Genomic DNA, 14350 nt, shown 5'->3' on the forward strand with positions numbered 1-14350 from the left:
GGGTTCAAATCCCAGCTCCGCCGCTTGTCAGCTGCGTGACTTTGGGCAAGTCACTTAACTTCTTGGTGCCTCAGCTACCTCAACTGTAAAATGGGCATTAGGACTGTGAACCCCACGGGGGACAAGCCGATCACCTTGTATCCTCTCCAGCGCCTGGAACAGTGCTTTGCACACAGTAAGCGCTTAACAAATGCCATCATCATTATTATTATTATTACTTAAAAAAAGCCAATAAGGAAAGACAAATTACTGTTAGGGTATTTATTGCGCGCTTACATGCCCAGCACTGGAGTAGATACATAATAATCAGGTTGGGTACAGTCCCTGTCCCACGTAGGGCTCACTGTCTATATTATCAGCTTAAATAAATGATTATTATTAACTATCTAGTATTATTTTATGCCATAAGCCCTGCTTTCGGATGAGTGGAATAATCACTGCTTTAAGAATGAGGCGATCTGAGTCTAGTCCCGGAGGGCAGGATTGGAACAACAGCATCAGTGGTGAATTGTACATTCCAACCGCTTAGTACAGTGCTCTGCACATCGTAAGCGCTCAATAAATACTATTGAATGAATGAAGGGATGTGACTGAAAAACCATCTAGTCGGTCTGTGCGGTGGAAGGGTTCAGGAGGAATTCTGAAACTCATTCGCTCATTCAATCGTATTTATTGAGCACTTACTGTGTGCAGAGCACTGCACTAAGTTCTCGGGTGAGTACAATACAATAATCAGACCTGGCAGTCTAGAGGGGAGGAAATACGGCTCGATGACGTGGGCGGCAAAGACCATGGCTGCTATCAAGGCAACTACCTTGCGGGTCACAGTGCATCGGCGTCACGTTGGTCGTAAACGGGCCCGGCGTGGAAAACAACCTCTTTCCCAGGAATCTTCGCCTACTCGCCTACTGAGAGGAGAGTACCGTACTTCACACTTGGGAGAGTACAAGGACTTGAGAAGCAGTATGACCTAGGGGAAAGAGCCCGGGCTTGGGTAGTCAGAGGTTGTGGATTCTAATCCCGGCTCCACCGCTTACCAGCTGTGTGATTTGGGGCAAGTCACTTAACCTCTCTGTGCCTCAGTTACCTCATCCGTAAAATGGGGATTAAGACTGTGAGCCCCACGTGGGACAACCTGATTACCCTGTATCAACCCCAGCGCTTAGAACACTGCTTCACACATGGTAAGCACTTAAATACCATCATCATTATTATTAAATAACAGAGTCGTTAGCCATATTCCCCATTCCCAAGGAGCCTACAGTCGAGAGGGGGGACAGACATTAATAGAAAAAAATTATGGATATGTACAGAAGTGCTGTGGGGCTGAGGATGAGGTGAATAAAGTGCAAGGGTGATGCAGAAGGGAATGGGAGAAGAGGCAATGAGGGCTTGGTCAGGGAAGGCCTCTTGGAGGAGGTATGATTGTCATACGGCTTTGAAGGTGGGAACTTTGTCTGTTCGCCCCCTCTCCCTTCCCCTCCCCTCAGCACTGTGCTCATTTGTATTTTTTATTACCCTATTTATTTTGTTAATGAGGTGTACATCCCCTTGATTCTACTTATCGTGATTAAGTTGTCTTGCTTTTGTCCGTCTGTCTCCCCCCATTAGCCTGTAAACCCGTCAATGGGCAGGGACTGTCTCTAATCTGTTGCTGAATTGTACATTCCAAGCGCTTAGTACAGTGCTCCGCACACAGTAAGCGCTCAATAAATACTATTGAATATTGAATGAAGGGGGAGGGAGCCGCCGGCCAGAGGAAAGATGCAGGTGAGAGGTAGGCGGCGAGATAGACGAGATCAAGGTACACTAAGTTGGCATTAGGGAAGTGAAGTGTGTGGGCTGGGTTGAAGTAGGAAATCACAGAGGTAAGTTAGGACAGGGAGAGGTGAGTGAATGTGTTAAGGCCAATGGTAAGGAGTGTCTATCTGAGGCAGGGGTAGATGGGTTGCCCATCTACAGGAGGTTCTTGAGGAGGGGGGAAAACGTGGACTGAACGGTTTTATAGACGAATGAATCTGGGCCGCAGAGTGAAGTATGGTCTAAAGTGGGGAGAAACAGGAGGCGGGGAGGGAAGCAAGGAAGCCGCTGCAGTAATCAAGGCGAGATATGATAAGGGCTTCAGTTAACGTGGTAACAGTTTGCATGGAGGGAAAAGGGTGGATTTTATGGATGCTGTGAAGGCTGAATCGACAGGGTTTGGTGAGAGATTGAATAAGGCGCTTGAATGAGAGAGTGGAGTCATGCATTAACACCAAGGTTATGGGCTTGTGAGACAGGGAGGATGGTGGTGGTGTCTTTGGTGATAGGAAAGTCGGGAGGAGGACAGGGTTTTAGATAGGGTTGTGAGGAGTTCTGTTTTGGGCACGTTAAGTTTGAGGTGCCAGACGAACATCCAGGTAGAGATGTTCTGAAGGCGGGAGACCACAGAGAAGAAGAAAGATCAGGGCTGGAGACGCAGATTTGGGAATCATCCGCACAGAGATGCAAGCTGAAGCCACGGAAGCGACTGAGTTCTCCGAGGGAGTGGGTGCACGTGGAGAACAGAAGGGGACCCAGAACTGAACCTTGAAGGACTCCCACAGATAGAGGACGGGAGGCAGGGAGGAGCCCGTGAAAGAGACGAAGAATAAGCGTCCGGAGAGACAGGAGGAGAATCGGAAGAGGGCAGCGTCCGCGATGCCAAGGTTGGATAACGTTTCCAGGAGAAGGGGGTGACCACCGGGACAGAGGCAGCTGAGGAGCCCAGAAGGATTAGGATGGAGTAGAAGCCTCTGGATTTGGCAAGAGCATCACTGGGTGACCTTTGACAGGGTAGTTTCAGTGGAGTAGATGGGGCAGAAGCCAGATTGGAGGGGGTCAAGGACAGAGCTGGAGGAGAGGAAATGGAAGCAGCAGACACAGACGACTCGCTCAAGGAGTTTGGAGAGGAAGTGTTGGAGAGAGACGGGGCGATAACCGGAGGGAGCTTTGGGGTCAAGGTCTTTTTAGAATAGGGGAGACCTGCCCCCTTCCAGCCCCACAGCACTTATGCATAAAACTGTAATTTATTGATTTATATTGTCTGCCTTCTCCGCTAGACTAGAAGCTCGTAATGGGCAGAGAACGTCTGTTCATTGTTATACTGTACTCTCTCAAGCACTTAGTACAGTGCTCTGCACAAAGTGAGCGATCTATAAAGATGGCTAAATGACTGACCATGTTTGAAAGCAGTGGGAAAGAGACCATTAGGAGAGACTGAACAGCTGAAGACGGTGGTCAGGGAAGGGGAGAAGGAAAGGGGCAAGCGTTCTGATAAGGTACCAAGGGACAGGGTTGCAGGCACGGGCATCCGTCGTTCTTAACCGGAAACTCCATCTGATCACAAAATACTAAAAAAACACCAAATGGGATTTCAGATGTTGAGTTTGACCTATGAAACTCTAAACAGATCCAGCCTCAGAGGACCTTTGAGAGCAAGTGGGATTAGCAGTCTCCTCCCTGTCAAAACCTTTTGGATTACAACCCAGAGGAACTGGAAAGAGTGCAAATTTCACGTTAACGGCTAGATCTCTGCAGTTGATTTCCCCGATGGCTATAATTAATGCAGGCCAACTTGACTGGATTTTAGAAAACTGTCCAAGACTCACTTCTTTCCTAGGGCCTTTACTTAAGCCTTATTTAGGTCACATCTCCTCCAAGAGGCCTTTCCGATTCAGCCCTCTTTTCCCCGGCTCCCTCTCTCCTTCGGTATCATCTCTGCACTTGGATCTGTTGAAAAGCAGCGTGGCTCGGTGGAAAGAGCATGGGCTTGGGAGTCAGAGGTGGTGGGTTCGAATTCCGGCTCTGCTACTTGTCAGCTGTGTGACTGTGGGCAAGTCACTTCACTTCTCTGTGCCTCAGTTACCTCATCTGTAAAATGGGGACTAAGACTGTGAGCCTCACATGGGACAACCTGATTACCCCGTATTCACCCCAGCTTTTAGAACAGTGCTCTGCACCTAGTAAGCGCTTAACAAATACCAACCATTATTATTATTATTTTCTGTGACTTATGGGCTTTTGGTATTCGCTCCAATCTCAACCCCACAGCACTTAGGTACAAATCTATAAATACTATAAATGGTTTCTCTCTATTAATGTTTGTCCTCCTGGCAAGACGAAAGGCTCATTGATGGGCAGGGAACGTGTCTTCCAAACACTTAGTACGGGCCTCCACAGATAGTAAACACTCATTATTGTGCTTAGTGGAGAAACAGTATGGTGTAGTGGATAGAGCACGGACCTGGGAGTCAGAAGGTCATGGGTTCTAATCCTGGATCCACCACTTGTCTGCTGTGTGATCTTAGATTGATCACTTCACTTCTCTGGGCCTCAGTTACCTCATCTGTAAAATGAGGACTGAGTCGTGGGACAGGGACTGTGTCCAACCCGATTTGCTTGAATCCACCCCGGTGCTTAGTACAGAGCTCAGCATATAGTAAGCACTTGAAAAAAATCATTATTATATGCCATTGACTAATTGGCCATTTATCAGATGATATTAAGTAATAATAATGTTGGTATTTGTTAAGCGCTTACTCTGTGCCGAGCACTGTTCTAAGCGCTGGGGTAGACTCAGGGGAATCAGGTTGTCCCACGTGGGGCTCACAGTCTTCATCCCCATTTTCCAGATGAGGGAACTGAGGCCCAGAGAAGTGAAGTGACTTGCCCACAGTCACACAGCTGACGAGTGGCAGAGCCGGGATTCGAATCCATGACCTCGGACTCCAAAGTTCATGCTCTTTCCCCTGAGCCACGCTGTTTCTATTGCAGGGGGCCTGAGGAGCCCACTATCACTAAACGCAAAGCTGAGTGTTTAGCTAAGCTGCCGTCTTGGACACCAGGAGCCCAGTTTTAAATAGCCACCCCAACTTTCATTCATTCATTCAATAGTATTTATTGAGCGCTATGTGCAGAGCACTGTACTAAGCGCTTGGAATGAACAAGTCGGCAACAGATAGAGACAGTCCCTGCCGTTTGACGGGCTTACGGTCTAATCGGGGGAGACGGACAGACGAGAACAATGGCAATAACTTTCTTGTCACTACACCCTTCGTTCCTCTGCCTCAAAGACCTCGGCAATAACAGTGGAAATTCTACATGCGGACGGCTGGCAACTCCCGTTCCAAACCATTACTGGACAACTCATGGGCTACTGTCAGCCCTCGATGAAGGTGTGGGGCGTTCCCCCAACCACGCATCTCTTCTGCCTCCTCACAGGTTCAGTCAAGCGGGGAGGATATTAGAGAAGCCAGCATGGCCTAGAGGAGAGAGCTCAGGCCTGGGAGTCAGAGGAACAAGTTCTAATCTCCACTCTGCTCCGCTGGGTGACCCTGGGGGAGTCACTTAATCGCCCTCAATCACTTTCCTCAACCATAAAACGGTGATTAAAAATATCTTAACCCCCTCCTTCTTAGACTGTGAGCCCCATGTGGGACCGGGGCTGTGTCCGACCTGGTTGTGTCCCGGGGCTGGGCACACAGTAAACCCTTAAGAGTTACCAAAATGATTATTATTATACATTACATCGCCTCCACTCCAAGTTCCTATACAGGATTCCTGTCTCTTCCAGTAAATCCCTACCTAGCTGGGACGCAATGTCCGCGGTGAATGTGTCTGTAGTATATTGAAAGTGCTTCGCTACACAGAGGAGGAGCTTCCTTTGAAACCCCCCAAGGACTCTGTGTCTACCGCAAAGGTAGCTCGCAGCATAAACTCTGGAAGGCTCTGACTCCCCACGCTTCAAAGTCCTCGCCTCTCCTCGACGCTGGACACTCTAGATTAACGTAAAAAGAGGGAAGAAGCACGACCTCGTTCTAATCCCGGACCCGGTTTCTAATCGTGGCTTTGCCAGCTGCCTGCTGTGCGACATTGGGCAGGCATGTCACTTGGCTTCTCCGTGTTTTCTTCTTTTCCCATCTTTAAAATGGGGATCCAAAATCTGTTCTCCTTCCCGCACAGACTGTGAGCCCCAGGTGGGACAGGGACTTTGTCCAAACTGATTCACTTTTATCTACCCAGAACAGGGCTGGATCAACAGTAAGCCCTTAACAAACGTAACAACAATAATACTGGTAATACTAATAATACCAATAATAATCCTAACCTGCTTTTCAAACACAAAAATCGCTACACTTGTTCGATTGACTGCGGTCATTAGAATGAGCAGAGGAATACAAGATTGTTTATAATTTACACATGTAAATTCTACACAAGAGAAATAAGCACCAATAGAGAAAAGCTGTATTTACCTGTAATTGCTTTGGTGATGAGCAAGGAAGCCCCATGTTTTCTGTTGCCTCGAGGCTGTAAGTAAAATATAAACAACATACAGTGTAAAATATTTGAATTGTGGCAAAATTCACACATTCGTTAGTTCCTTTCAATAAATTATACAAGCATTTTAGTTTCTTGCCTTCAATTTCCACAGCTTTATTTGCACTGTGAAATACTGCTCTCTAAGGAAACGGCAACTTGCATCATATAATCAGATTTATCTCTGTCCTACCTTTCTCCAATTTCCCCATCCAAATTCCTCTAAATTTCTACTTCTTATTTCTCTAAGTTGTCTCAGTCATTTTACACTAATCTCTTCTGAAAAAGCACGCTCACTTCTTTCGAGAAAACTGGAAATTTCTCATTGGCTTTTCCCACTTCCCACCTCTCTACCCTTGAGTGAATTCAAACACTAATGCCTATTTTATACAATCCCTCTTTTCCCCTCCTAAGTGTCCCATCAGATTTCCAGTGAATAAAAATTTACCCTAGCCATCCTCTCCCACAGCCTTCATTCATCTCCATCAATTGCATTGCTTCTTACTAATTTTCATGTCTCCTTTTTAATTATGCCATGAGTAAAGGAAAATCCACATCCCTTCTCCCTTACTATAGTTTCCTCAAAACAAATACTTCGAGAAAACGTACCCTAGTCCCCTAATCAAGTGGGAGAAAAAGAGGGAGGAATTCAGTCTTCCCTACCTGTGTGTGTGTGTGTGTGTGTGTGTGTGGTTGTATATATATATATATATATACACATATATATATAAATACACGTATATATACATACACACGTGTATGTATATATGCATGTATACGTGAATATATATATGTATACATATATATATGTTTCTCTTTTTGGATTGTAAAGCATACAAAACCAGGAGCTATACTTTGAAGAAGTCTCACTCTCAGAGAGCTAAATAAATATCCAGGAAATCAATAATGGGAAAACATTTCAAGAGCACAGTATGAGAAAAGTATTAAAGATTAACCTGAATCAAAAATGAAATTGCTGAAAAAAGCTGTGACTTTTATAGAGGAAATCAGAGAAGTGGGAAGAGGACAATGACTAATGACGGTGTGGATGAAAACCCTGGTGACCCACAGCTGAGCAAAGGTTGGCCGGGCAATTTATTGCAAAACTCTTCCTTTAACCAATCAATCAGTGGCAGTTGAGTGCTTACTTCATTCCATCGTATTTAATGAGCGCCTTCTGTGTGTGGAACACTGTTCAAAGCACAAGAAGCTTACGGTGTAGAGGATTAGATACTTGAATGTCATTTCTGATACGACACAACCCATCCCTAACTAAGTCCTGATTCTGACTTGATAATAATGTAATAATAATGTTGGTATTTGTTAAGCGCTTACTATGTGCACTGTTCTAAGCACTGGGGGAGAGAAGGGGGAATCCGCTTGTCCCACGTGAGGCTCACAGTCTTCATCCCCATTTTACCAAGGAGGGAACTGAGGCACAGAGAAGCTAAGTGACTGGCCCACGGTCACACAGCTGGCAAGTGGCAGAGCCTGGATTCGAACCCATGACCTCTGACTCCTAAGCCCGGGCTCTTTCCACTGAGCCACGCTGCTTCTTGAGCCCTGACCTTACCTACCCGTTCCACGACCCTGAAATCAGACGATTTGGTAGCACCGCTATTACGCTGATCCAACCCTGCCCACTGCACGGGCCTCCTTCCCGACCTCCCCGCCTCCGGCCTCTCCCCTCTTCGCTCCACGCTTCGCTCTGCTGCCCTTATCATCTGCTACCAAAACCATTCGATCCAGGTCTCCCACCTCCTCGCAAGCCTCCGAAACAAAAATCCTTCGCCGCTGGATTTAAGGCACCCGATGAGCTCTGCCCCTCCTACCTTCACCTCCTCGATTTCCAAGCGCCCCGCCAACCCAAGCTCTTCGTCCTCGACCACGGAACTGCTCCAGGTGCCACGGTCTTGTCCGCCTCCCCGCCCTCCCCGTGCCCAACCCCTCCTTGCCAGAGAAGCAGCGTGGCCTGGTGGAAAGAGCAACGGCCTGGGAGTCGGAGGTTGGGAGTTCTAATCCCTCTATATATCTTCATTCCCCCATTTATTTTGCTAATGAGACGTACCTCACCCTGATTCTATTTATTTGCTATTGTTCTTCCCCTTGATCCTATTTATTGCCATTGTTCTTGTCTGTCCGTCTCCCCCGATTAGACGGTGAGCCCGTCAAACGGCAGGGACTGTCTCTATCTGTAACTGATTTGTCCACTCCAAGCGCTTAGTAGAGTGCTCTGCACATAGTAAGCGCTCAGTGAATACTATTGAATGAATAATCCCGGCTCCGCCACTTGTCAGCCGTGTGCCTCTGGGCAAGTCACTTCTCTGGGCCTCGGTTCCCTCATCTGTAAAATGGGGATGAAGACCGTGAGCCCCCCGTGGGACAACCTGATGACCCTACATCTACCTCAGCGCTTAGAACCGTGCTGGGCACATAGTAAGCGCTCAACAGATACCGTAACTATTGTTTAGTTTCTTCCCTTCAAATTTCCACAACTTTATTTGCACTGTGAAATACCTCTCTCTAAGGAAACGACAACTTGCATCATATAATCAGATGGATCTCTGTCCTATCTTTCTCCAATTTCCCCGTCCAAATTCCTCTAAATTTCTACTTCTTATTTTTCTAAGTTGTTTCTGTCATTTTACACTAATCTCTTCTGAAGAAGCCCGTTCACTTCTTTTGAGAAAACTGGAAATTTCTCATTGGCTTTTCCCACTTCCCACCTCTTTTCCCCCCCCGGAACTCTGTCCCCCTTCATATCTGACAGCCTCCCAATCCCCCCAGCTTCCACGCCCTACAAAATCCTCCCACCTCCAAGAGGTCTTCCCTGACTACCTCCTAACCGCCCCCCATCCTACGCGCCCTCCCCTCCCCATCATCATCTATTCGGCCTTTGCCGCTCACCCCGTCTTCACCCCACGGTGTCCTGAGTGCCTTTATGAGGAGCAGTGTGGCTTAGTGGAAAAGAGCCCGGGCTTGGGAGTCATCAGTCGTGGGTTCTAATCCCGGCCCCGCCACTTGTCTGCTGGGTGACTTTGGGCCAGTCACTTCACTTCTGTGTCTCAGTGACCTCATCTGTAAAATGGGGATGAAAACTGGGAGCCCCACGGGAGACAACCTGATTACCTTGTATCTACTCCAGCGCTTAGAACCATCCTGGGCACACAGTAAGTGCTTAAGAAATACCATCATCATTATTATTATGCTTTCGCTCTTGCCCTTTCTCCCGTCTGCCAATGATTTCCAGCTGTGATTACCCCTCTAGCCTGTGGACGGGTCAGGTGTCTACCACCTGTTGCGATACGGTCCTTCCAGGGCCGAACGCAGGGGTTGGCAGGCGGTAAACGCCCAGTGAAGGCCGTCACGTATTGGGGCTGTCGGGGGTTGCGGGGCCTATTTTGGGTTTTTTTGATGGTATTGGTTAAGCGCTTGCTATGTTCAGGTCTGAGTCAGGTCTGAGCTCCCCAAAGTCACCCCTCCGCCTCTCCCCTCCCCCTCAACAACCCCTCCCCTACTTTCCCATCCTTCCCTGCAGTATCCTCAGAGGAGATCTCCTCCCTCCTCGCAAGTGCCACCCCCTCCACCTGCGCCTCGGACCCCATTCCCTCTCACCTTCTTAAAACCATCGCCCCTGCCCTCCTCCCTTCCTTAACTTCTATTTTTAACCACTCGATCTCCAAGGGCTCCTTCCCCTCTGCCTTCAAACACGCCCACGTCTCCCCCATCCTAAAAAAACCCGCTCTCGACCCCACTTCCCCCTCCAGTTATCGTCCTATCTCCCTACTACCCTTCCTTTCCAAAATCTTAGAACGAGTCGTCTACGATCGATGCCTAGAATTCCTTAACTCCCATTCTCTCCTAGACCCCCTCCAATCTGGCTTCCGTCCCCTCCACTCTACCGAGACTGCTCTCTCTAAGGTCACCCGTGACCTCCTTCTTGCCAAATCCAATGGCTCCTACTCCATTCTGATCCTCTTTGACCTCTCTGCTGCCTTTGACACTGTCGACCATCCCCTCCTCCTCCATACCTCATCTCACCTTGGCTTCACGGACTCTGTCCTCTCCTGGTTCTCCTCTTACCTCTCTGGCCGATCATTCTCGGTCCCCTTCGCTGGAGCCTCCTCCCCCTCCCATCCTTTAACTGTTGGAGTTCCTCAAGGGTCAGTTCTTGGCCCTCTTCTGTTCTCCATTTACACTCACTCCCTCGGTGAACTCATCCGCTCTCACGGCTTTGACTACCATCTCTACGCAGATGACACGCAGATCTACATCTCCGCCCCCGTCCTCTCTCCCTCCCTTCAGGCTCGCATCTCCTCCCGCCTCCGGGACGTCTCCACCTGGATGTCGGCCCGCCACCTAAAACTCGACATGAGCAAGACTGAGCTCCTCATCTTCCCTCCCAAGCCCGGTCCGCTCCCAGACTTCTCCATCACCGTGGATGGCACGACCATCCTTCCCGTCCCGCAGGCCCGCAATCTCGGTGTCATCCTTGACTCGTCCCTCTCGTTCACCCCACACATCCTATCCGTTACCAATACCTGCCGGTTTCACCTCTACAATATCGCCAAGATCCGCCCTTTCCTCTCCACCCAAACGGCTACCTTACTATTACGGGCTCTCGTTATATCCCGGCTAGACTACTGTGTCAGCCTTCTCTCTGACCTCCCTTCCTCCTCTCTCGCCCCGCTCCGGTCTATTCTTCACTCCGCTGCCCGCTCATCTTCCTGCAGAAACGATCTGGACATGTCACTCCCCTTCTTAAACAACTCCAGTGGTTGCCTATCGACCTCCGCTCCAAACAAAAACTCCTCACTCTAGGCTTCAAGGCTCTCCATCACCTTGCCCCTTCCTACCTCTCCTCCCTTCTCTCTTTCTACCGCCCACCCCGCACGCTCCGCTCCTCTGCCGCCCACCTCCTCGCCGTCCCTCGGTCTCGCCTATCCCGCCGTCGACCCCTGGGTCACGTCCTCCCGCGGTCCTGGAACGCCCTCCCTCCTCACCTCCGCCAAACTGATTCTCTTTCCCTCTTCAAAACCCTACTTAAAACTCACCTCCTCCAAGAGGCCTTCCCACACTGAGCCCCCCCTTTCCTCCCTCTGCTCTTCCCCCTTCCCCTCCCCTCAGCACTGTGCTTATTTGCATATATTATTTATTACCCTATTTATTTTGTCAATGAGGTGTACACCCCCTTGATTCTATTGATCTTGATAATGTTGTCTTATTTTGTTTCCTTCTGTTCTGCTCTGCCGTCTGTCTCCCCCGATTAGACTGTGAGCCCGTCGTTAGGCAGGGACTGTCTCTACCTGTTGCCGAATCGTCCATTCCAAGCGCATAATACAGTGCTCCGCACATAGTAAGCGCTCAATAAGTACTACTGGATGAATGCCAAGCGCCGTTCTAAGCGCTGGGGGAGATGCAAGGTGAGCAGGCTGTCGCACGTGGGGCTCACCGTCTCCCTCCCCATTCTACAGATGCGGGGACTGAAGGTCAGAGAAGGGACTTGCCCAGGGTCACAGAGCAAAGTGGCAGGGGCGGGATTAGAACCCGGGACCTTCCGACCGGCAGGCCCGGGCTCTCTCCCTTAGGCCACGTGGCTTCTCCAGTTCCGTGGGGGCTGCGGGGTGAGCGGGGGCAGTGCGGGGGGCCAGGAGGCCACGTCATTCATTCATCCCACCGATGCTATTTATTGAGCGCTCCCCGTGTGCAGAGCACTGTATTAAACGCTTGGAATGGACGATCGGGCAACAGAGAGAGACGATCCCTGCCCGACAAGGGGCTCACAGGCTAAACGGGGGAGACAGACGGCAAAGCGAAACAGGTAGACGGGCAAACGGGGCGCTTACTATGTGCAGGGCACTGTACTAAGCGCTCGGAAGAGGACAATACGGCAATAAAGAGAGACCGTCCGTGCCCGGCAAGGGGGTCACTGTGTAGATAGGGGGAGGAGGACAGCGAAACAAAAGAAGCAGACAGGCAAATTGAGCGCTCACTATGTGCAGAGCACTGTGCTAAGCGCTCGGAACGGACAATCGGGCAGCAGGTGAAGGCAATCTCTGCCCAACGACGGGCTCACAGTCCTGATGGGGGGAAGACAGACATGAAACAAAACAAGGAGGCGGGCAAACGGGGCGCTTACTACGCGCAGGGCACTGTACTAAGCGCTTGGAGGGTAAAATTCGGCCAAGACGGAGACCATCCGTACCTGCCAACGGGCTCACAGTCTACACGGGGGGGGGGGAGACGGACGACGAAATTAATGTCGGTATTTGTTTGTTAAGCGCTTACTCTGTGCCGAGCACCGTTCTAAGCGCTGGGGTAGACACAGGGTCATCAGGTCGTCCCACGTGAGGCTCCCGGTTAATCCCCATTTTCCAGATGAGGGAACTGAGGCCCAGAGAAGTGACCAGTGGCAGAGCCGGGAGTCGAACTCATGACCTCTGACTCCGAAGCCCAGGCCCTTTCCACTGAGCCGCGCTGCTTCCCATACATAAACAAAACATAAGTAGACGGGCAAAGGGGGTGCTGACTACGTGCTGAGCACTGTACTGAGCGCTTGGAAAGTAGAATCTGGCAACAGGTGGAGGCCAGCCCTGCCCGACGACGGGCTCACAGGCTAGAAGGGGGGGGAGACAGAAAACAAAAGAAGTTGGCAGGCAAATGGAGCGCTTACTATGTGCGGGGCGCCGTACTAAGCGCTTGGGATGGACAATCGAGTGACAGATAGAGACGGCCCCTGCCCATCGAGGGGCTCACAGTCTAGAGAAGCAGCGTGGCTCGGCTGCAAGAGCCCCGGCTGGGGAGTCTGCGGTCATGGGTTCGAAGCCCGGCTCTGCCGCTTGTCAGCTGGGTGACCTTGGGCAAGTCACTTCACGTCTCTGGGCCTCAGTGGCCTCATCCGGAGAATGGGGGTGAAGACCGGGAGCCTCACGTGGGACAAGCTGATGCCCGTCTCTCCCCCAGCGCTTAGAACAGCGCTCGGCACAGAGAAAGCGCTTAACAATCACCAACATTATTACCATTATTATTATTATTATTATTAGCCAGTGTTTAGCACAGTGCTGTGCACATGGTAAACGCTTAACAAGTACCAACTTTATTATGACGATGATCATCCAGCGCTTAGCACAGTGCTGTGCACCGAGCAAACGCTTAACAAATGCCAACATTATTTGTTATGGTTATTATTATCATTATTATTATGCAGCGCTTAACACAGTGCTGTGCACATAGTAAACGCTTAACAAATACCAACATTATGATGATTATTATGCCGCGCTTAGCACAGTGCTGTGCACCTAGCAAACGCTTAACAAATGCCAACATTATCATGATGATGATGATGATGATTATCCAGCGCTTAGCACAGTGCCGCGCACATAGTAAACGCTTAACAAATACCAATTTGATTATGATGATGCTCATCCAGCGCCTAGCACAGTGCCGTGCACTTGGTAAACGCTTAACAAAAGCCAACGTGATTATTATTATTATCCTTAACAAACACCAACATTATGATGATGATGATGATGATGCTGTGCACATAGTAGACGCTTAACAAATACCAACATTATTATTATTATTATTATGCAGCGCTCAGCACAGTGCCGCGCACATAGTAAACCCTTAACAAATACCAACATTATTGTTATTATTATTATTATTATTATGCAGCGCTCAGCACAGTGCCGCGCACATAGTAAACCCTTAACAAATACCAACATTATTGTTATTATTATTATGATGATGATGATGATGACGCAGCGCTCAGCACAGTGCCGCGCACATAGTAAACGCTTCACAAACGCCAAGGTCCCGCTGCAGGGGAGGCGCCGGGGTCGGGGCTGACCTGCACCTCGCTGTCGGGCGGCCAGTCGGCGTGGACGAGGAGGTCGTAGAGGATGGTCTCGTCCTGGGCCGGGACGGCGGGACCCGGGTGCGAATCCGGCGCGGCGGGAGGGGCTGCCATGCTGGCGGCGGCGGGGGCCCGGGCACCACGGTCCGCACCCGCTAC

The 14350-nt window shown here is 49.8% G+C and overlaps 1 protein-coding gene across 2 annotated transcripts in view; it reads right to left on the minus strand.

The window, feature by feature from the left end:
• NBAS (NBAS subunit of NRZ tethering complex) overlaps positions 1–14350 on the minus strand; it is a 286332-nt gene extending 271982 nt beyond the window's left edge. Inside the window, exons 1-2 of one of the 2 annotated variants that reach the window (XM_029058646.2) lie at positions 14192–14350; positions 6273–6327 (exon numbers count right to left, since the gene is read on the minus strand). In XM_029058646.2, the coding sequence (XP_028914479.1) occupies positions 6273–6327; positions 14192–14305 (169 nt within the window). In that variant the 5' untranslated portion in view covers positions 14306–14350. Of the gene's footprint in view, positions 1–6272; positions 6328–14185 lie in introns of both variants that reach the window. The other variant, XM_029058643.2, reaches the window with a different exon arrangement.

Source organism: Ornithorhynchus anatinus, chromosome 1 (assembly GCF_004115215.2).
Source record: "Ornithorhynchus anatinus isolate Pmale09 chromosome 1, mOrnAna1.pri.v4, whole genome shotgun sequence".
NCBI lineage: Eukaryota > Metazoa > Chordata > Mammalia > Monotremata > Ornithorhynchidae > Ornithorhynchus > Ornithorhynchus anatinus.